At 43.1% G+C, this 23,701-nt stretch overlaps 1 protein-coding gene across 1 annotated transcript in view; it reads right to left on the bottom strand.

Annotated features, from left to right (window-relative positions):
* Nucleotides 1–5,302: 5,302 nt before the first annotated feature.
* The window catches only part of RSPO3 (R-spondin 3), a 244,542-nt gene continuing 226,143 nt past the window's right edge, over nt 5,303–23,701 (bottom strand). Inside the window, exon 5 of the mRNA XM_069607503.1 lies at nt 5,303–7,323. Within this exon, the coding sequence (XP_069463604.1) occupies nt 7,130–7,323 (194 nt within the window). The 3' untranslated portion in view covers nt 5,303–7,129. The remainder of the gene's footprint in view (nt 7,324–23,701) is intronic.

Consider the following 23,701-nt stretch of genomic DNA (forward strand, 5'->3'; position numbering starts at 1 on the left):
CAGCACACTACTAGAACCCAAAGCGTTACTTACCGCGACCTCCAAGAATTTGGAAATTAACCCCCCTCACGGAATTCTTGCATCACTGTTGGTGCAGAATCTCACGGCTGTTGGGTTATGACCCATTTGCCTTCCCTGATGCATAATATGGCAGAATCCCACATTTACAGTATTTGTAAAACCTGTTTTCCGGCCGACCTGGTTCTTGGGAGTTATACGCTATGTCAGAGACCTGTTTGATGGTGACAGGTGGATGCCCTTTGCCTGCTTGTGTCTGGAGCATGACTTATGGGACTGTGCCAATTTGGTGTATAGACAACTGAGAGGAGTCATTGCTGTGAAGCTCAATTGCACTTCTCTATCGCGATGCCAAAATGCGGCTTGATCACATTTAGAACTGTGCGCAAGTGCAGTCCATCCGGCCACCACGTTATACAAGATTTTGGCATCTGCTAACGAGAGTGACTCAGAACTTCTGCCTATATGGTCCAGGGAGTTGGGGAAGACGTGGATCCTGAACGACTGGAGGAGATGCTGTAATAACATTCTCCTGCCCTCTATAGACTGGGGCTCAAGGGCCTCAGAGATTAAACTGCTCTACAGGACATACTGGACTCCAGAGTGAATATTTCGGAGACATCTATCTGACGATGATTTGTGCTGGAAGTGTGGGCAGGAGAAAGAAACATTAAGCCATTTATTCTGGTTTTAAAGCAGAACTAAGGAGTTCTGGAGGGGGCGTGATGGAGAGGTTGAGTCTAATGCTACGATTTGATGTATCTTTCAGGGCTTCCCTGCTTGTTCTTGGGGATGACCATCTAATAGATGATCTGAGTTAATCAAATAACGCCCGGCTTTTCCACAGTTGCATGCTGGCAGAGAAGATGATTTTGCCCGCCTGAAAATCCCCACGCTGCTTTTGCATTGATGACTGGGTTGAGGTCCTGCTAGGTGGTCGGTCAAAATACCGAAAATAAAATCTCGAACTGCAAAAATCTCGAATACAAAATCCCGAAAAAAAAAATATCGAATTATTTATTTATTTATTTATATGTGTTTTTGGGGTCAGGTAAGTAAAAAAAAAGGGTTAAAATAAAAAAAAAATAGAAAAAAAGGGGAGTTGGGGGGGGAACCCCCCCATTTCGAGAAAAAAACGTCATAAAAAAATTCGATATTTTTTTTTTCTGCCTTTTGTTTTAGAGATTTTTGTTTTCGAGATTTTTGTTTTCGGTATTATCACTATAAACCGTCCTGCTAACTCTCTCGACCCTTGAGAAGGCCACATATACACAAAAGGGAGAATTAGACAAGTTTGACGAGATCTTGGCTCCTTTCCTGGACATGCATGGTTAGATTGGATAAAAAAGGACTTTGTCCCTTACATTCTGCTTGGCGCGCGAGTGACTATCCTTATTGTGTTTTTCTAAATTCTCACCTTGTGTCATATAGGATGTGTTTAGGTATTTTCTTTTTTTATTGTTCCAATTCCTGGACTTTTTATGCTCACTGATTGACCAATGTTTTATGGATATGTTTTTGATGTGTTGTGCTTATGGTTCTATACTCTTTGCTATGTGACTCTGCATATGTGGTTCTGAACATTGTATCCTATGTTCTTTGTGCATTTATGACATAATAAAGCATACAAGTTGTGCCACCCCCCAGGATTTCTTTTCTCAGGAGGAAAGAATGCTTACACAGGAGTTGGGGTAACAGTGTCTGGCTCCTCAGACCTGCTGGTGCTCATGAAATGCCATTCCTTGCTCACAGGGTACTAGTAAAGGCTGGTGGTGGCTGCTGCATATTTGAAATCTGTTGGACATCCACTGCATTGCTTTGAGTAGGATGTCAGCATCCGTACACATTGTCCTTCCGCGATGGCTTGAAGGGTTGAAAAGAAATGGTCTGAGGGTTGAGCGGGATAGTGCCTGTGGTTGGGATTGGTTCAGAACCTTCCGGCCTTCAGCCTTCTGCATAGAGCGGCGACCCCTGTTTCTCTTCACGTTTTCACAGATAATTGTACTGCCTACCAGAATCAATTGTTCCTAACGGCCTAGGGATTCATACGCCAGCTGATGTTTTTTTTGTTCATGGTTAGGGCACTTCCTAGTAGCGTGGGTGTGTTATTCTGCTTTCCTGCACCTTGGAGGAACCCTCCAATATATTGGGGATGCGGGCCTATTTCCCGCTACCTGCCAGACCTCCAGGTTTGAAGGAGATGTCCTAATGCTGTCATGCCTACATTGAGAATCTTCCTCACGAAGAGGGGACGACACGCTGGATTTGTGTGTAGCTTATTTCCTGGGATGGGTTGATATAATTTCTATCTATGACCTTCACAAGATCGTATTCGTTTCGTTTACCTTTGCTTGATACTGAAATGCTCAGACCTTCCCTATGAGACTGAGGTGAAGAGTTCCGTCACAGCTTTGGTTTATGGGCTTACTTCTGGTTTGCGACATGGCCAACATCTCTCCTGTGTTAGTGACAAAGTAGCATCAACATGTGTGGTCGAAGTGTCACTGCCCAGGGGTAGACTAGCAACCAAAAGAGGCCCTGAAAATAATTTTCAAAGTGGTCCCATATTACACATTTTCAGCCAGCCCAACCCTTTTCCTATGAGAAAATGTGGAAATAAAATAGGTTACCACACAAAAGAGGCCCAGTGTGCAGAGGGTTCCTAGTGATTGCATCGAATGCAAAACCATTGAAAAAAAATGCATCAAACAAATGCATTTTTTTAATGGGGTATGGAGGGGGTGTCCCCAAACCATATACCACTTAAAACCCATTATAGTACAAAAAGAAAACCTTTACCTACCAAAGAAATGTTTTTTTGATTAATTATTTTCTCGATGCTTTTGCATTCGATACTATGTATTCGATGTAATGCCTGGATACCGTGCAGAGGCCTAACGGAAAATATCTAGAGTTTCCAGTCCACCCCTGCCTGCAAAGGATCTGCACTCCTGCTTGTGTTTGCTGGTTAGAAAACCGCCATACAGTCCAAATTACCTCTAGCAGGTTATAGGCTTCAGGAATGCACCCTGCACTCATTAGGGCAGCTCTGTGTGTAGAACATGAGACTAGCTGCACAGGGTCTGTTCTCTAGGTGCCAGGTTTGGTTGTTTCATGTGACTGTGGGTGTGTTTTCTTTGCCTGTGCTGGAGAGACATTGTACGAACTACAATAACCAGATGCAGTTTGCCAAGGTGTGATACTTTTCTTTTACTGTTCCTGTTTTCTCTTCTCAATCCCCCTGTTTTGTTTTTTCCCTTTCCGGGTACTTTGGACGGGACTTTGTGCCCATGTGCTACATTTCTTACAGCTGTTACTTTTGGGTCATACACATTTGTTTACTTTATAGACCTGATGTCTTTCTGCACATTCCATCAGGCGTTGTTCCGCGGGTACTGTTGGCACCTTGTGTTTGGCCTTGATGACTTTGCCTGATCTGTTTATTTGTTCCATATGTGTGTAATCATGCTGTGTTTCCCCCTATGCTCCTATCCATGGTTTTCAGGTTGACATGTTGGCGCTGCCCTCAGTTATCGCAGAGGTGTAGGGCTCATATTGCTCGTCATATGGGCAAAGGTTCACCTGGGGGAGTTTTGTGTTCCCAGTTGCAGTGTGTAGGATGGATCTGTGGAACTCTGCCCATGATCGGATGTCGCCAGGGTCAAGGAGAAGTTCATGGGAGGCATGAGTGGCAAATGAACTTCAGGGAACGTGTTTCTGTTTGGTTGTTCTATCCCTTAAAGCAGGGTCTGTGTAGTTTGTGACACTTGTTTTTTTTTAATGTTACTTCGTGTTCCCGAATGACCATGGCAGGTTGCTTAGTTGATCTTCTGCTGCGGGATCTGCAACAAGTCGGCGTGGGCAGTTTTTGCTCTGTTTTATCGTCAGAAAAGTGATCCCCTAAAGGTAAATTGTAGACTTACACATTAGTTTCTCCCACAGCATCTAGCACTCATTTCAGTCTTTCATGATAAGAATTAGCCTTGTACGGTTGTTCTTGATACTGCCTTTGCCTAAATCTCGGCATTTTGATATAACAGTAGCGGTTGTGCGATGCATCTAACAGATTTTGATTGGTCATCTTAGTTCAAATTGAGCTTGCTACATCCTCATTATGTATACACAAGTGACGAGGCAGATGGGACGAGGAGGTAATGCCCGGATTACAGACCGGTAACCTTCATTACTCAAAGTCCTCATCTTCCTCGTCTGAGTCTCCTTTCCTCCTAACCTTCCTCCCTCTCTCTCCCCTGAGACGTTTGCCTTGAACTAAGCTCAGGCGTGAGACATGCAGGATGGCGAGCGGGATGACGGGTTATATATAGTGGGGCTATATAGAAGAAATCTAGAAGGGTTTTTTGTCCTTATGCTTGCTTAACAAGGGTCTGTGTGGGGCTGAAACCCATCATTATGCATAGACTGAAACGAAAAAGTTGAGAATTGGGAGTAATGAAGATAACAGGGAAACAATCATGGAATTTAGCAACAACTCAATGTTATAGCTCTAAACCAAATATATAAGTTCAGTAATTTTAAATCAAAACTTCATCTAGTTTTCTGCTATACCATGGTGGGCTCAAACCACCAACCTTTCAGCCTGTAGTCACATGCATCAAATGACTGCGCCAGAGTTTGCCCTGGAAGCTTCTTAATAGCCAGATCTGGAATAGCACTCAGAGCACACGCTCCTTTGTGTTTAACATGCCTAACAGTCCCAGCTATGTGCACAGTGTATGTCCAGGGGAATGTCAGGAATACACATGCCCGTTTTCCCGCTACTGAAGTGTAGTCCTGGTGCCACTGCCAAATTGTAGTCCTTCTTTTATGTCGATGTTCCACCCTGTTTTTTTATTTTGAAAATCGTGTCCCCCTAATGTATAAGCTGAGGATGGACAGAAAGGAGAGAAGAGTGGACAAAGAGACACAAAGCAGTAAAGGGAACGTAGATGAGAGAGAAACAATAAGAAGAGATTGCAAAGCACAGGGAGGGAGGAGTACGGGGAAAGAGAGAGTGAGAAAGTTGAGTTAAATACACGTGAGACAGAAGAAAAGAGATGTGAGAAGAGGGATACATTGATATATGGATAACAAAGATGACAGATTGATAGATACTAAATACAGAGAATAAAACACATTTGATGAATGGCATATTCTTCCACGTCCATTGGGTACAATTTTCTGTATAAATTGCACTGACCCATACGAATTTAAAGAAGACACAACAATGTCAGAGTCCAATAGTTCATCTTTTCCCTCACATCGCAATAGAACACAACATAAAAAGCTCTATCAACAAATATATTTATTGTATTAGCTTCTCTTTTTAACAGATACATATAGTTAAAGTAGCGGTATCCTTTTTCCTACATAATCTTCACAAAGCAGATTATTACACAAGTTGCTGTTTTTGTCCGGAGGGACGAAGGACTGTGCATTACATGCAGCATTTCCAGGACCTCGCGATTGTGTCATCCTCAGGATCATGACAATCCCAAAATGGCGCTGCTTGTGGCTTTCTCGTGTATACGTGAATTCTGGGTCCATGTTTAATCTCCCAGAATCAAATGACCCCAAGACATATCTGCCCATCACAGGATACAATTAATTTATTATTTCATGTTTTTCCCCTGAAAATTCCCACCAGCATTGCATAACCTGCCAATCTCTGTATAATCTAAAATACCAATGCATTTTCCGTATTAGGAACAAAAACCACAAAGCATGAATTCGTAAATTATGATGTCAAACGACTGCCATCCGAGACTGTGCATTTCCCCAGAAAACAGCCGTGCTTTCTCAATAACATTGTTTTGTTTATTGTTGTGAAAAAACTCGCCCTTATAGGGGCGCCAACTATTTCCCAGACACCTACCTCAGATCCCCAAATATTACATCTGTTTATGGAAAGGGCTATGGTTAATAAAATAGCATAGACCCCGATCGTGGTAGCCTTTTCCTGTGTAGCACTATAGAGGTTTTGCACTCTTCGTGAGGTGCACTTGAATGAGAATACATAACAAGCATTTATTTTGAATTGTGTAGTTTAGTGTGCATTTTGCAAATACAGTTTCCCTTTTACAAGTTTCCTCCAATAATGTTTTCAGAGTATCTACTGGAAATATCCGTTTGGCCAGATTGGACGTCCACTGTGAGTGGGCGGGCATACAACCCAGGTGGTTCTGGTCAAGAATTCTTAATTTGTGAAATGCTTTTTTGGAACGCTGCACATCCTGTTGGCTTTCTTTTATGAAACATCACATGTTGCCTTCTCCCGACATTGCCCTTCACAAGCACACACTCCTGCGAGGTTTGTGATACACCCTGTTGTGTGTAGGCTTTGGGGCCAAGCTCCTGCGTGATCACAGAAAGGACCCTAGACTGGTGTGTGCCTTTCTTTTCCTAGATGCATGCATGCATGTGTCTTGCCAACGATTCGTAGGAAAGTCATACATTGGAGTCCCAGCAATTGAGCCATGCCCCGGGAACTGAGTGTCGTTAGACACAAACTGAGCCCCTCCTGGGAGCTACCTGGAAAGTGTTCACTCATTTTAGCCTAGAAGACAACCAGTCCTTGTGGCTTGGCATTTTAAAATCTCGAGCTATTGAGAAGACACAGGATCAGTCCCTCCACAGTTGATGGTCTCCCCTCTTGCAATTGGCTTAGCAATAAACAGACTCAGTTATGTAGGAAAGGACACGGAACCTTTGATTTAAACTATATTTTGCTTTGTCTCTTTTACAATAGCTTGAAAAATATTCCCCAGAGGGGGGAATTTGCTCGTCCAGGTGTTTTTCATATATTGCTTAAAACCTTATTCATTATATACAAAAAGTCTATTTGTTTCTTCTTCTTCGTCCCTGTTTTTTACAGATGCATAAAAGCATATCTGGTAAAAGATTTGAAGACTCCCTCTTCATGAACATTCACTTTTCTTTGTTTTTGGCTCGCTCAAGTCCCTTTCGTAATCTATAGGTGCCTGGTGGGTATAGGTATGGCTTGGAATGTTTGTGAGCAGCTGCGGTGGGTGCAGTTATTCCATCATGGCTCCAGTGGTGAGAGGGGATCCTGTTGAGATAGCAGCATCAGGGATCGGAAAGAATCATGTGGCCTTTAATGCGCTGTGCTTAGGGCGGCAGATTTTGGGTGTTTGTTCTGGGATCGTCTTTTCTTTTGCTCCGCCTTCTCTTGGTTTTCCCACTCTTCCCGGCTCTCCCGCCGGCTTGCTCTATCCTTGTTTTCTTGGGAAGTCTCTGTTCTTCCTTCCTTGTTGGGCTTCTTCTTTTTCCTCTCTCTGCCTCTCTTTCCTTAAATGAAAAAAAAACAGTTAGAACTAGGCATGAATTATATCAATAATCCTAACAAAAATGGACAGAGGTGAAATAGTAGAATGCACAAGTTACATTAGTGGCGCCCAAACTGTAAAGTCAGTGTTTGCACAAAAAAAGGACCCTTTTGTGTGCCAAGTAGAGATGATCTGGCAGATGATCTGGTGGACAAGATATGCATAGATAGATAAATAATGCTGCATTCACTGCAAGAAAGTTACTCTGCGAACCAGAGGCGGAACGCTCATGATAGTGTCCTAATTCCTGCTCAAAATATCTCTGTTTTGTAGGGGGCTGCGTTGTTGCACAACCCCTTTTTTAATAAAGAATACAATATATTTACTTTCGAACAAAAAGGTATAATTGACTTCATGAAGAAAATACATTTAAAAGACAATACACTGAAAAAAGCGATAACCAAAACAAATAACAATAGCAATAAAAATGATAAAAAGTATAAATGAACAAAACATGTATTAACAATGTCAAAATAGAGGGAATAAACAAACACATTTCAAACTATTGATTGTTAAAATGGAAGACCTGTGTAGCAGGCCAAAATAACCCCTTGCTAGATTAAACCCAAGTTTACTTTGGCCCAGGCCAGAGTATACCCCGGGGATAAAGTGTCCTACTCCAAACTGTACCTAGGGGTTTAAAATAGACTGGGCCAGACCATACCCCTCCATGTCAGAATATGTCCCACCTGAAACCCTGCCATAATATACCTGGGTTTAATCTAGCCTAGGCTATAATATACCTGGGTATAATCTAGCCTAGGCCATATATACCCGGGTATAATCTAGCCTAGGCCATATATACCTGGGTATAATCGAGCCTAGGCCATAATATACCCAGATATAATCTAGACTAACTCATAATATACCTGGGTATAATGTAGACTAGGCCATAATATACCAAGGTATAGTTTGGCTCAGACCAGAGTATACCCCGGGGATAAAGTGTCCTAGTCCAAAGTGTACACGTGGGTTTAAAATAGACTGGGCCAGACCATACCCCTCCAGGTCGACAACAAACTTCCGTCGATATCCAAAAAAGAAGTGAAGTTGCAGTGAAGTCGAATATGCATGCAATTCCATTGAAGTGTTGTTGGAAGTCACAGAATTGTAAATTCACAGTTTGATAAAAGGTAATTTAAGAGTTTATGGAGGTTTCCTCTTCTCTTTAACAGAGGTTAACTTAGCTACGAGTCCGTGAAAACCATATGTATACAGTTTAACAATGTACGCATTTCATAAGAGAAAATCTTAAGAGGACGTCTCATTACACCCACCACTTGTATATTAAATTAATTATTTTTCAAAGTATTCAAAATGTAGTTCTCAACCATTGAAGACCAACTGTATGACCAGCTTGTGAGATTCTACACTGCAACACAACAAAGGTACCCCAGTGCATTTACGATCTACCTCCAGAGAAATGTGTGAATGGCAAGTCTCAGTTCAGACAAACAGCTAAGCCATATCGAGCAGAAGGAGGGATTCTTTACCATGGGGAGAAGGACGTTCTCACAAAAAGCTGACTGCCAACTATCTTGAAGGTCTGGCATGACAACTTAATTTTGGGTGGTCATTTTGGATGAGATAACACATTGGCCAAAATCTCTGCCCATTATTACTGGAAAGGAATGAAGAACACCAACATGTCAAAGACTGTGAATAATGTTCTGTCATAAATCCCCAAATCAGCAATGATAACAGTGCCTGGAAAAATATGGAGCCTAATCAGGATTGATATGATTGGTCCCCTTCAGGAAACACCAAACGGCAATAAATATATAGTTGCTGTCACTGATCACTTCTCCAAGTGGGTGGACTGAAGCAACAGCTGTTCCAGACAAGAGTGCCAAGTCAGTAGCACATTTTTTTAACTCAGTTATTTGCCACCTTGGCTGTATGGACACTCTGATTAGCGACAAGGGACGAAGGTTTGTGAACTCAATAATCAACAACCTGATGGAGCATTTTCAAACAGATCACTGCATTTCATCCACCTACCACCCACAAACAAATGGGCAATAGGAACGTGACAATCAAACACTCCAAGAATCTCTTAGTAAGCTTGTCAATGACCAAGGAAACAACTAGGACCAGTTCATCCCCAGGGTTCTGTTTGCGTATCACACATCTATGCATGCCTCAACCAAGTGCACTCCATTTGAGACCACAGAAGGCCAAGCTTCCCATAGACTTCAAGCTCTCCGAAGATGAAACTGTGGGCCCCATTTTCTTTTCAAATAATGCCACCCCTGAATTTTGGTTTACGTTGACAACCATCCATGACTAGCTCCATTCAACTGTCGGTACCAATACCCATTCTGCCCAGGAACAACAGAAGCGTGCCTTTGATTTCCAACACAACAGCAACAAAGACATCACTGCTGGTTCCACTATTTATATAAAGAATCAGCGCTGTATGCATTGCATGGGTTCAAAGATGGAACCATGCTCGATTGGACCCTACACAGTTTTGGAATCCTTGTCCACGGGATGAGTTAAACTTAAGAATAATAAGACCGACAAGATACTGAGCAATACATACCACGCCAGCAACCTTAAGATTTACCAGTATGCAGAGGCTTCTCCACCACCCCAGTACACCGATGATTATCCCAATGACTCTGCCGATGAATGCCCAAAGCAAAAGACACTCAAAAGACCACTCGAACAAGTAGACAATGATGACATCATTATCTTAAAAAACCCAAGCAGACCAATACTTTCAACCCACTACCAAGTTCAGGAAGAATGTATCTTAGCACCACTCTTGGCCTTACTTTTGGTAATGCTGGGACCTTGGACAACCACAATGTATATATAAAACCAAAGGTGATGGGAACTGCTACTTCCGGGCCATCACCTACATCCTGAGAGGATCAGAAAACAATTAATCCCTTCTCAGAGATAACGCCATCCACCACATGAAAACTGCCTTGACAATAGAACTTCAGGACTACTTGAACCAAGATGTAAATCAATATGTAAACACTTCTCGCATCTCTTGTGATAGAGTCTGGGCAACAAATGCCGAGATCATGGCCACAGCGAATCTATTGAGTTGTGACATTGTCATCCACACAAAAGTCGGTGACTCGATGGATTGGTTGACTTATCCCGTATGCTTCAATCAGCATTCAACAACAGAACATGCACTTTATCTTGAAATAAGCATGATCATTTTGATATTGTTATCAGTGTTGAACTTTGAACAGTTATACTAGGGCGAGCATTATAGAGTGTTAGATATGTGCTTTTATTGAAATGTGTAGACACTACTGAGAAGTATGGTACTAATCTTGGATCTTTGTATGAAGTTTATTATTTTATCGTGAAAACAAGCATGAGAATTCTGATGTTGTTATCAGTGTTGAACTTTGAACAGTTATACTAGAGTGAGCATTATAGAGTGTTAGATATGTGCTTTTAGTTTAATGTGTAAAAACTACTGAGAGGTATGGTACTAATCTTTGATCTTTATGTGAAGTTTATTATTTTTCTGATTAAAGTGTTTATGGTTGAAGCAATCAAAGTTTATGGGCCTGATTCAAAGAACGTTTTCCTAGGTGTTTCGCCATTATAAAACACTTCCATGAATCAGGCCCTATGTGTTTACAGTTTAAAACATTTTTTGACACATTTAGTAATTCATGTGTATATCGCTCAACACTATTGATATCATGGGGGTATAATTTGCCCTACATGGGCATAATTTGGCATAGGCCATAATATGCCTGGGCGTATAAATTGGACCAGGCCACAATATGCCCAGGTATAATCTAGCCTAGGCCATAATAGACTCGGGTATAATCTAGCATGGAGGTATACTACAGCCTCTTAGGGGGCACAACCAAAAGGGGTGACAAAATGAACAGGACATCAGAGTAGTTGGTGTGAGCAACATTGTTAAATAGGTGGGTAATGGGGGAATGGGGGAATGGGAAGATTAAGAAATGTTTCTAAATGTTGACATTTACACAAGGCCTAGTAGGATCATTTTTGTTTCGTCCTCCCTTTTCTTCCACACTCTTGTCTAAACACACTGTGTATAGGCGCATTATAAATACCCAATAAATAAATAAATAAATAAATAAATAAATAAATAAATAAATGTAAGGGGATTAGAATGTAAATGCATGGGTTTGGGAAAGGTCCAAGGGAGCACAACTATAGGGCGCAAGTAGAGATGCCCCAGAAAATAACAGTTTCAGGAAATCATAATTAGTTCAACTCTTTTTACAGTAACAGTGTTATAAAATAAGTATTTATTTGCTCTCTAACAATATAACTCACATTTCAGTTACAATAAATGTACTCTGATTGTATGAGACTGTACATGTGCTGAGAACATCTAGAATTGTTTTGCAGCCTCCCTGCAAACTTCATGTTGTGTTCTGGTTGCATAGATGTACTGTGACATGGTATCATATCATAACAACATGGGCATGCCCTGCACCCACTCTTGAGAAATGGTCATGCACATAGACACTGAAGTAGAATGCAGACTCAGTCTCAGCAAGGGTGGGCATTTCGAAAAAAACAGGCACCACATTGAGAATGAATTGTGGTCTGAAGGTTTAATGCAACTCCAATTCAGTCAACATTTGTGAATGTTTCGTTCTGCATTTGCCATGTTAAAATACCAAAATCATTAGTTGTGAACATTTTTCCTACTTATTTTTTGAAAGTGTAGGAAGTTTAGCCACGACAAACCATCTACTTTTTTCAAATATCCATGTTTGATATAAGAAAATATGTACAACCTACAAAATATTCATTAATCCATTTAGAGCCATGTCACCGTAAAAAGTGGCTCCTGCGCCAACCAATCTCAGTGTTGTATAGAATGTAGTATACAGGGACACCATGCTTTTTTATGGAAGGGACACCAGGGGCATGTAAAGCAGAGAATCTCTGCTACTCTTGGTGCATGTTCCTATTACAAAACATGGTGAAGCCAACAGAGTCAGAATATGAAGACCATTTTGCCCTGCTCACAGAAGAGGGCTTTTGGGGGTCTGTGGAGTGTAATCAAAGGCCCCAAATCAAGGGAACTAAAGGGTACACTGGGGAAATGACCTGCCCGCATTCAGAAACCTGCATGCTGAAAAGGGGCCTATTTAGGCAGACTATATGGGTGTCTTTCTGCAATTAAAATCCAGAGAAAGCTCAAACAAAAATGAACCAAGTGCAGATTGGAAAAGCACATCACATTACTGGCTGAGAAATAAATGAAGCATTGTTACTGAAACTGCCACCCATCAAAAGGTGGCGCACTGTGACAATTCAGACTCACTTTTCAGCGGTAAAATGAACAGCAGATAATTAAAAGTGTATTTTATTAATGACTGAAAGAAACAGCCCTGCACTTACATCACAAAAGCAATTTGAACCCTGATCAGTAAAACACACTGAATGTCAAAGAATCAAGACTGCGGTTAGAAAATGCAATATGTGAGTTCCTTTCAACGAGGGATAAATGGTGGGTCACTGGGTAAAATTCACAAAGGACTCCCCCACTGAAAGCCTGGTTTGCATCCCCACTATTTACAAGAGCAATAAAATGTGGATTGCCCAAAGGGTGCCAAAACCAGGTTTCCCTAGACCTGCTGTCTCTGAAGGCAGTTCTGTGTAGGCCAAATGTTTTAGCCGGTGCATGATCGGATTGTAGGGTGGAGGTGTGAAAACAGGGGCTTCAATCAAGGCTGAATTCAAACAACAAAGAGGCTAATAAAAATAAACTCTGGTCACAGGCTGGCTAAAATTGGCAAATGGACTGTAGGAAGGGCAGTTCATATTTGCACATATGAAGATTCCCTTTGTTTAAATGGACTGTCACAATTGTTGCATTTTCCCAGGAAACACATGTCACACTGACTACATGTATGTTTCATTTTTTAGATAAATTCCAGGTGATTTTGTTGATATAAAAACTTATCCATCTGCAATTTAGGGAATTGTAATGACCAGCTAAAAGGTGTTCCTGACTGCTCTGAACATGTTCCGAATTTGAGAGTTGGCGAACTGGTGGAGTGTAAAATTAGGAATGTGGGGAGCAAGTTGCATATGCATAACTATTATGCTTTTTGTAAAAATAGCAGAAAATTGCCAAACGGCCGTGCAACATGGTGCAGACACGGCTGTTGTTTTATTAAATTCCCCATGATTAGATGAAGCGGAATATATATATATTATGGCAGTTACTAGAAAATCACAACGTTTTTGACACATAACTAGATTTTTTCCAAGAATTTCCATATGTCTGCTCCAGACTCCTAGAGAGGATGGACTTGGGGGTAGAGAGAAGGGTAACTGTCCAATCTTGGTTGGAAGAATTCTTTCAGGACATCACCCAGTATTAAAATCTTGATGGTGTCATCACTGGTATATAAAGCGAATGTACTATGAGGAAAGGAGCGAGCTGCTGAAAATTACCATCTGATAGCCACAAGGAAGAAGATTGCTGAAATTGTATCTGGATGGAGATCTCTATTGCTGGGGAGGCCTACAAGCTGATTGGGCCCTATGGTGAAGAGCTGGGGACCATCCCTGAGAGAGGAGTGACCAGACCCCTGCCCTGTCCTCAGAGAGAGTCCTGAAATACATGTGGCTTTCCTGAACTTTAGACAGAGGCTTTCAATATGAGTAGAATGGGGCCAATTGAAATCAAAGGTGGGCAATCTGCTTACCTTAAATCCTTTCCCCTCATAGTGGCGGTGTGGGGGGAACTGTGTAGGTCCTTAGCCTATTTAACTAAACATATTAATTTAATTAATTCCCCTTGGCAGAACACCAGAGGGTGATTTTTGTTAAAATTTCGAAATTAACCAAGCTCATTCCCAGTGTGCGCTGAAAACTATAGACTGTAATTTAATTGGGGGAATCCTATTGGTCCAGCTTCCCCAACAAAGGCCTTTAAGTGGAGGGGGATCTGAAACCAAAATTCTAAAATACTCCCAATTTGTTCTGTCCAGCTTACCCAACCCAGGCCTTTAAGTTAATGTTAATGTTAAAGGTCATTTGTACCGCGCACTATCACCACCGGAGTGGTCCCCTGGCGCTCTGGCGGCTCTGAAAGAGGGAGGGAGGGGTGGGTTAGTGGGTGGAGGCTGGAAAAGTGCAAGATTGCAGTGATGTGCTGTTGGCAGCCTCAGCCCGGTGGTTCCGTCGGCTGGGCCTGGGGTGTATGCGGCCGGTAGTCGTCGTGTGCTGATGTGCGAGTCTATGTGTGTTTTTGTTTTGTTGTTGCAGTGTAGTGAAGTTCGTGCGGTTTGCTGTGCTGGAGGTTTGTGGTTGTGTTTGGTTTGGAGTTTGAGAGGTGTATGCAGAGAAGGAAGTTGTTAGTGGTATTGGTTAGTTGGCATCTCTATCCTGGATTGAGCCGGTTGGGCTCGTGTAATCTTACACGACGGGATGCTTGTACACCCTGTGCCTCAGGAGGTACGTGCTCGTTTTTTTTTCTCCATTCGAGGCCGTTTGAGGATTTAGCTGTCCCCTCCGCCCGCTCCCTTAATAACTTTGCATGCTCCTCATCCCCCCACATGACTAGCGCAGCTACTAGTGTCCATACTTCCGTTTGTGTGGTGATTAGTTGTGTCTTGTCCGTTCCACAGCTCGTGGTACCTAGTTGTGGCTGTACGGGTGATGGGGGATGGTGAGGGTTGGCTGGAGTCGTTGCCTCCGTCTCCCTGGGTCTCGCAGGTGGACCCCTGTGTCAAGGTCCTTTTTGTTGAGTCATTTGTCTTATTGTTGTTTCGGTTTTAGTCTCTGGTTTTGAAGAGCCAGGTTTTTAGTAATTTTCTGAATTTGAGGTGATCTTTGGTGTTCCTTATTATTTTTGGGATGCTGTTCCAGGTTTTCGCGGCTAGGTGGTAGAAAGCGGTTCCTCCGAGTTTCTTCTTGATGTAAGGTTTTTGTTCCAGTCGGATTTCATTGGTTGACCTGAGCGGTCTCGTTGGCTTGTAGATTGTTATTTTCTTTTGTAGGAATTCTGCTCCTTGTCCGCTGATTGCCCTGTGCGTTATGCACATTGTTTTGAAGATGATGCGCTGTTTTACTGGGAGCCAGTGTAGTGTTTTTAGGGCCGGGGTGATGTGGTCTCTTCTGGATAGTTTGAGGAGTAGTCTGGCTGCTGTGTTTTGGATCCTTTGTAGCTTCTTCAGTAGGTATTCCGGTATACCGAGGTAGAGGCTGTTTGCATAGTCGATGCTTGACATGATGAGGCCGACGATGGTGAGTGTTTTGTGTGTGAAGGAGAGGAAAGGTAGTATTTTTCTTGCCGTGTGGAGGAGGAAGAAGCATTTCTTGACTGTTGCGTTTATTTGCGGTTCTAAGGTTAGGGTGTTGTCCATCAGGACTCCCAGATTTTTTACTACCTTAGATGGTGATGGTGCAGGTCCCATTTCCATTGGCCACGGGATGGCGGTTTCCTTTTGTTGGTTTTTGGATATGATCATGATTTCGGTTTTACCTGGGTTGATTTTCAGGTTGTTGGCATTCATCCAGTTGAAGACTTCTTTTAGACAGTCGGTTAAGTTTGAATGATCGGCTTGGCTGTCTTCGATCTTGTAGATGATTTGGGTGTCGTCTGCGTAGTTGTAGCATTTGATGTTGTGTTTCTTGAAGATTCTGATTACTGGGGTTTGATAGATGTTGAAGTACAGTGGTGATAGTGAGGATCCTTGTGGTACTCCACAGTCGTTCACTCGTGGGGTAGATTTGAATGGTTTGATCCAGACGGTTTCAGTTCTGTCTGCTAGGAATGATTTAGTCCAGCGTAGCGCTGTGTCTGTTATGCCTATGTCTGCTAGTCTTTTGGTTAGGGTGTGGAGGGGGGATAAAAGTAAAACATTCTTAAATCATCACAATTTATACTGTCCAACTTCCTCAACACAAACCTTTCAGTGAGGTGGGGAGGGTCTGAAAACAAATGACTAAATTACCTTGTGTTTATTTTAAATCAAAAGTGTGGGTGAAATCATAATTGCATATGCATTTCTACCAATCTATAAACCAAACTGCTAGCCTTTTAAGTGCGCATGAAAATCGCATATGTAAATTGCTTTTCTTCATTGACCAGTTTGATTATTTCTTGAAGTGAAATCTGTATAAAGTAAAGTATTGTGATTTGTAGTTTTTCCAACCAACTTGCGTGATTTATTTGTGTAACAAGAAGTTTAATTGTGAGTCACAAAGAAGGTGGCGTGTGTCGTTTTAGTGTGATCTCTATTACCTATATTCCAAATAAATACAGATATTTTTCCTATACCCAGGCCTGGTTCTTGGCTCGCTGTGGGCACAGGGGTGGGGGGGATTTGTGTGACTCTATATGAGTCTTTAGTAAGGCCAGCGCTAACAAACATAAGCAAGTATTGCAGGAGTCCTTGATTGGGGGTGGGAATGAACTCCCCAGGCTAAGGTTGGTCTCAATATAATGCGACAGGACAAGAGATTCCTTAACTCTCCACTACCCCCCCCCCCCATGAACGATGGAATTCTCGACTCTTACAAAATGAGAATGGGCGTTCCATGCAGAATCCCAGTCAGCATCACCAGATGTGGGCTAAATCATGCACCTCTGCTCACTAAGAGGTCTCTGTGTGTGGTAAATTGGGTCCCTGGTGGTTCCACTATGGAACACTACCTATAATGGGATGAGGGGAGACAGTCTGAGGGTCTGTGGTATAGTTCCTGGCAGCATGGGCAGAGAGGTGTTACCTCTCCAACTTCAAAAGCAGTTGCATACTAAGGCACTTTCATGTCTGTGTTGTTTTTAGTAATACACCTAGTGTCCATGGCAGGAAACACAAGGGTACGTAGAGTTAGGTCACGTTACCATATGTTTCCCACCCAATACCAATGGCCTGAACAAATATTCCCACAGTCTGATGTGCTTATTCTGATATTTGTGCTCATACCCTTAAAGGGTTGGTGTGAAGCTGGAATACATCAATTCTTGTGGCCAAAGAAGTATATTATTGTCAGGGCTACATTTTGAGTTGGAATGAAACTTTGTCCTTCAACTATCTCTGATCTTGCTAATATCAAGCTGATGGTCACTGTCCAGGACAAAATATATGATCCATCAACAAGCCTGGAATTTTGGTAGCAAAGAGGAAATGCTCATGGCAGAAAAGTTAACAAACAACTAAGTAGACAAGAAAATCAATCCATCAAGCTCAGCGAGCAGTCAAAATGTTTTGAAGCAATGCCCGTTTGCGGTTCCAATGTATTTAAACGAATGATATATGATATGGTATTTATAATGCACCTGTACACACGTATTTCTAGGCGCAACAAGACAAGGAGCGGGAAACAAGGGGAGGACAAAACAACATTCTTACTAGGCCGTGTGTCATTCAGATTGTGCACATGCAGGGAAGAGGGAGGGAAGAAGTGCCAGGGCGAGAGGAAGGGAGAAGTGCAGGTAACTCAAAAAGTGCAGCCAGCAGGTGGCTCATAAGCACAGAGAGAAGGGACTGTGGGGTCGCAGGTGCAGACCCTTAAGTGTCGGAGGAACCCGGAGGCAGTGCAAGGGCAAATAGACATGTAGGAGCCTGGGCCCCGAGTTCAGAGGGTAGCCAGATGACCAGTGTGCGGAGCAGTCAGGGAGATCAGCAGGGGAAAGGAAGAGTGAAAGCAGAAGTGAAACGGAACCGGAGATGGTTCTGCTCAAGTTTGAGAGAGGCAGGGAGGCTGTTCCAGAGGGAGGCTCCAGCTGAGTAGAGAGATCTAACCCCCACTCTCTGCATGGAGAAGCACCTGACCCTCAGAGAGTTTGAGGTGGATGAGCAGAGAGCTCAAGAAGGAAGATGTTTAGGAAGAGAACGTTGGAGGAAGTGCAGTCCTAGGCCTCAGAACGCTTTGTGGACGATGCAAACGGTCTTGATCTTGATCCTTGCAGCCACAGGGAGCTAATGAAGAAATGTCAGAGCTGGAGAGATGTGATCCCTGGGCTTGAGGCCAAGAACAAGTCTTGCAGTCCTGTTCTGTATAAGTTGTAAGGGTTGAAGAGTCGAGGCAGGCATATTTAGAAAGAGGCTGTTGCAGTAGTCCAGCCTAGAGAGGACCAGAGCTCTGGAGACAGTGAGATTCTGGGGGAAAGTGCAAAAAGGAAGAATACCTCTGAGGAGGTGCGGCTGATAGTTTGAATTCTTAGAGACATCAGAGATGTGAGGAGAGAAGGAGGGGGTGCTGTCAAAGATGACACCAAGGTTCTTAGCCTCACATGAACGAGCAGGAACTAAGTTCACAATGCTTTGTGGCAGGATTTGCAATTAAATGCATACCACCCCAGACCTGATATTTAAAACGGTCATTAAAGTGCATGCATTATACTTACATGCATGCAACTAGGCGTCAAACGTGAATTCACTTCACAACTTTTCTTTTCCAACCCAATTTCATTTGAGTCCATTTCCCCCTCAGCATTTCTTTTCTCCAGATGATTCATTGACCGCACAATCGGTTCTGATGCGTGTTGTCTCAGATTCTTTCAAATCTGGCAACGGAAAGCGCATGTGCGAGCGTGCAGCTAATTGAGAACTGCATTGAAAATGCTAAAGTGAGCACGAACTTGTGGTGCTTACTCAGTCAGCAAGTGACCATTCTACTGTCTTTTTCCTAGTCCACTAAAGCAAAGGTAGATGGAAGAAGCAGGAAACTTAGGTGGCCCATTGCTGTCCATTGCGTTTGCCTCGATTTTGAGGTCAGTGAATGCAGCAGTTTTCAAGAGGTGGGGGCCTAAAATGTTGCTCCCCCTCCATATGCCGAGTTGATCACAAGGCTGGGGTTGAGTGGAGGGGGGGAGCAAGTGCCAAGAGCTACACGAAATGTAATGAAATGAAAACAAAGGTAAACAGAAGCAAAACCACACAGCCATACAAAGCATAAAGCGCCAGTATAAATCATACAAGAAAAAAGTTAATCACATGGAAAAACTTACATTCAGTGCAGCTTAGCCTACATTTGCATATTTTGTGGCTCCCGTGAACATGTTCTAATGTGTTTTTTGGTGATGTCTCAAAAAGCTGGAAAACCACTGCTAAATAACTCAAGCTGCTTTTGTGGGATGCAAAGACATGTCTGGCCAGAACAAAACTGCAGCACTTAGACTTCGTTGGATTAATAAAACAAAAAAGCACCGAGAATAATTGAAATGAGCGCCCACATGGGTCATTTATCAACCATCCGGCCAAAGAACTGGGGTTTTGACCAACCATTTCTAGACATGACCTCATACATTGATATATTGGCCAAAGACAGATAAAATGGCACACACATTATGGATGACCCGATCACACTCCGTATGGCTACCTGCCCCATACGCCAAGAAACCAACCAGAGTGGTCGGCGCGAGATTAGTGCCCTCAAGAAATGAATCTGGTTATTCTATAGTTTACTGATGTCTAGGGAACATTTATAGGGCTGTAATTAGGTGTACTTTTTAAAATCGTTTAGTTGTTCTAAACTCTGACACGCTGTGTTGACTTCTTAGATGATATATATTTTTTTACGTGTTACTTTTTTCTCTATTCATAGATCCCCTTCGATAATATTTTTGTTTTTCTATTTTTTCCATTCTATACATATGGTCAATAGAAAATAGTTTCATAGTTTGAAAGGTATTTTTGTGTGTTTTTGTGCAGTCTTTAAACTGGGGTCATTTGTCTAACACTGTACAAAGTGCAATTGGATAACAATATTAATACTGTGAATCCTTTGATAATGCATAATGTACGTTATAGTTAATCAAAGGATCCTCAAGGTAATCTGCCTACCAAATGTCTGTGGAAAAATAAGAAAAAAGCAGAAACGCAAAGAACAAATGCAATACTATCAATAATACAATTTTGAACAAGGCCACTGAAAAAGCTTTCTATGCAAAGATTGAATTAAATGCCGCCTCATCAGAACAAAAATAAAATGAGAATTTGAGGATGTATTTTGCTTTGCAACTTGGGTATTCATTTGAGAATGTTACACATGTCTAAAGATGTTAAGAAATGCAACTCAATTAATGCATATTTTAGAACACATAAAGTTAGCATGCCCACAAACTCTAAAAGATATCCCCATGCATGGAAAACCCATTATATTAGGTAGCTGTGGATGATAGGAATTTAACCTCGGGATACCTTCAAAAGTCACCAAGCTCTACCAGGAGGTGTTGAGAGTTCAGCATCGTGCCAAGGTCTATGCTGAGCGCCTGCCCCGGGGTTATGTTCCTCTGTGGTGACACCGTGTGTGGAGGATGAGGCGCTACTGTAGTCACCCGGTACCACATGCAGCGTGCCAGGAACGAATCCACCACATTTTAGAGGTCTGGAAACCAAACCTTTTCTCTTAGTCTCAACTTTCTCTTACATGCTCCTTGGTGACCAGCGTGAGGTAGTTGGACAACCTGTGGTATAAGATCTGGCGGCATCACCAATCTGGAGTAACACAAGATTATCCAGTTGGGGATGGCTGGCAGAACTGTGCTCTCACTCTCCAGAGACATTGGAGGGATGCTAGAACGCTGGCAGTAGGGTGGATGTGTTTCTGGAGAACAATGATCTATTTCCCAATTTGTAGCATCTGAATGCCTTTGTGGCAAGCTATGAAGCGGGCTATGTCTTTTAAAGACATGTGCTTGGGGACCGATGCCTGGATCATGATCTGGACATACTGTTCTGCCCTTGCATCTCCAGTTTTGTGCATTGTGGCCTTCTTAGGCAGATGCCTTGATAGATAGTCCACCGGGTTGTCGGTGTCAGCTGAAAAGTTCAGTGTGACTCCATAATCGTGGAGTTGAAGTAACCACCTCTTTAGTCTGTCATGGTGCTGAGCCATGCATGATAGGCAGAAGAGGTGTGTGGTCAGTGATCACAGTAATTGGGATGCCCAAAAATATATATCAGTGAAAGTGCTGAAATCCCCATAGCACTGCTGATGTTTCTGTATTTAGAAGTAGCATTGCTCGGTTAGTGTGAGAGCCTTGCTTGCACATTCCAATGGCCATTGTGCAACATCTTGGTCAAGATGAAGAAGGTCACCGGGCTGGTGTCTATGATCGTCGGCTAGGGTAACACAAACAGTCATGGCCTTGTCCTCTATTAGGGCCACTTTTGAATTTTCGAACGCTTACTGTTCTATAGTGTTGCATGTCCATGCCAAGGGCACAGCCTTTCCTCGTGAGGTCATGCAACAGCTCCACCAGCGTTGCAAGATTCGGGATGAAGCGTCCACTGTGTTTCACCATGCTGAGGAAGCTTCTCACCTCGCCAGTGATTAGGGTGCCACAGACCTTTTTTTATGACATGCATCTTGCGAGTGTTAACAGGGATTCCTTTGCCTTGTAATGTGAATCCGAAGAACTCGACTTTGCGCTGCATGAACCTCCATTTTGGATGATTTAGCATCAGCGCTTCTTGCTGGAGCCTTTGGGAAACTGCCAATAGTTGCAGAAAATGTTCTTGGTCCAACATGGAATATATCAGATTGTTATTGCACACAAGTATGACCCCGGGGGGTCATGTCAGCACCCCTCTGCCGGTGTGTTGCAACACTTCAGACGTTGATGAAACCCCAAAGCTGAGCCTCTTGTAGCGAAAAAGGCCCATGTGCAACACAAATCAGTCTGGAATCTTCCTGAAGGGGATCCTGGTGATCCCGCTCTTTCAAATCAATTGTGGAAAATACACAGGAGCTTTGTAGGTCTGCTCGGGTGTCATTGTGGGTTTTGGGTGCCATTCATGCCCGATGACCCGGTCGGATAACCTTGTGCCTATGAAAATGCCTATTTTGTCCGACTGGTTTGGTTTCTCAGCTACCATGATTGGAGAGCCCCCTAGAGTCAGGCATGTCACCCTTTCAATAATGTCATCCCCATGCAGCTTTTTGAGTTGCAATTCCACTTTGCATTGCAAGTGCAATGGCATTCTCCGGTGAGTGAAGAGTACAAAACCCAATTCGTTCTCTGTGTCGCAGCTAAGCAATGTTTACTTTGCTTATTGGAATGACGCAGAATGTTGTGGTTGCTGGCATGTCCTCAAGGATCACTCATGTATGGAATGCGCCATCCAGTGGGAGTAGAGATGTGTACCAATAAGTTAAAATGTGGATCGTTGGCATTGCCAATCTCAGTGGTGGGGGGAGAAGTTTGAATTGGGCCATCAGCATGACGTTCACTGATGACACTGTATTTATAAGCAATGGCACTTGCTCTGACGGCGCAGTTACTGAAAAGCGTGGGGACCAACACTTGCCTATCTTAGTTCAGCTGATTGCTGAAACAAATAAAACACCCTTGATACTTTCCTCCGGCTCTGGCACTGCAGTGGGAGATGGGTCTTCTCTGATGACTGCGACTACTCAGACTGGCTTTACCCTGTTGCGAGGTGTGCCGCCAACTTGGCCAGGAGTTGTCCACATTGCCCTTCAGACAGCAAAATGGTTAGACTCACTAGCCCATGCGCAGCTTTGGCCTACTGAAGGGCAACTTGAATTTGGGGTATCGAGCCCTCACACAAGTTGCACCTGGTGTTTGTTACCGCTGCAGGTTTTGGTCTCTGCAGCCTGAGCCACCCACCTCCTCTCTCTCCTTACCATACTGCCGGGCAAGGTCTTGTAGCATGAGTATCACCCACCTGTAATGATTTAATTTCCTCCTCCATATGAGATTCTCTTGCCTCTGCCAACTTGTAGGACCAACTGATTTCCAAGATCCGGTGTAATGAGATGTCAGGTTCTCCCAGAGCCTGTCTGTGTAGCTACGCGGAGAAGGTGTCCTGAATGATCTGCGAGTGGATCTTCTATTGTTCATCTACCAATGCATATGACATGTCTAGTTGGTGTAAGCGAGCATGAAACATGTCCAGCGACTGAGATGCACTTTGACTGGCTTATCTTAGGTGGAACCTTTCAGAGTCCTGGTTCTCTAGAAGACTGAAATAGGCACTGAGGCTGTCCTGTAGGAGACATCTCCAGCTGGGAGAGTTTTGAATACTTTATAGACTTGCCCTCCAGCATAGCACAGAAGAGTTGACTGTTAGGGGCATCCTCAATTTCTCTGGAGTCCGTGAAGAACATCTTCAACAGGTCTAGCCTCATATTCCATTAGGGACCAAATGTTGCAGGAGCTTCACACTCTTCAAACTCAGGAACTGGATTTCCATGACAGACAAGGCATGGCCTATTGTCTACTGTGGAAGGTTCACCAGTTTGTAGTGTGATGTTCTTCCATAGGGTTGACATGGCTGAGGATGAAGACACAACATCCCCCTCACCCAGGTCATCACTGTCCATCTGAGTGCCTTACAGCACGCTCTAACCATTCTGAATACTGTCTTTAAACACAG

This window comes from Ambystoma mexicanum, chromosome 4q (genome assembly GCF_040938575.1).
Source record: "Ambystoma mexicanum isolate Mex_15411 chromosome 4q, UKY_AmexF1_1, whole genome shotgun sequence".
In the NCBI taxonomy this organism is placed as follows: Eukaryota; Metazoa; Chordata; class Amphibia; order Caudata; family Ambystomatidae; genus Ambystoma; species Ambystoma mexicanum.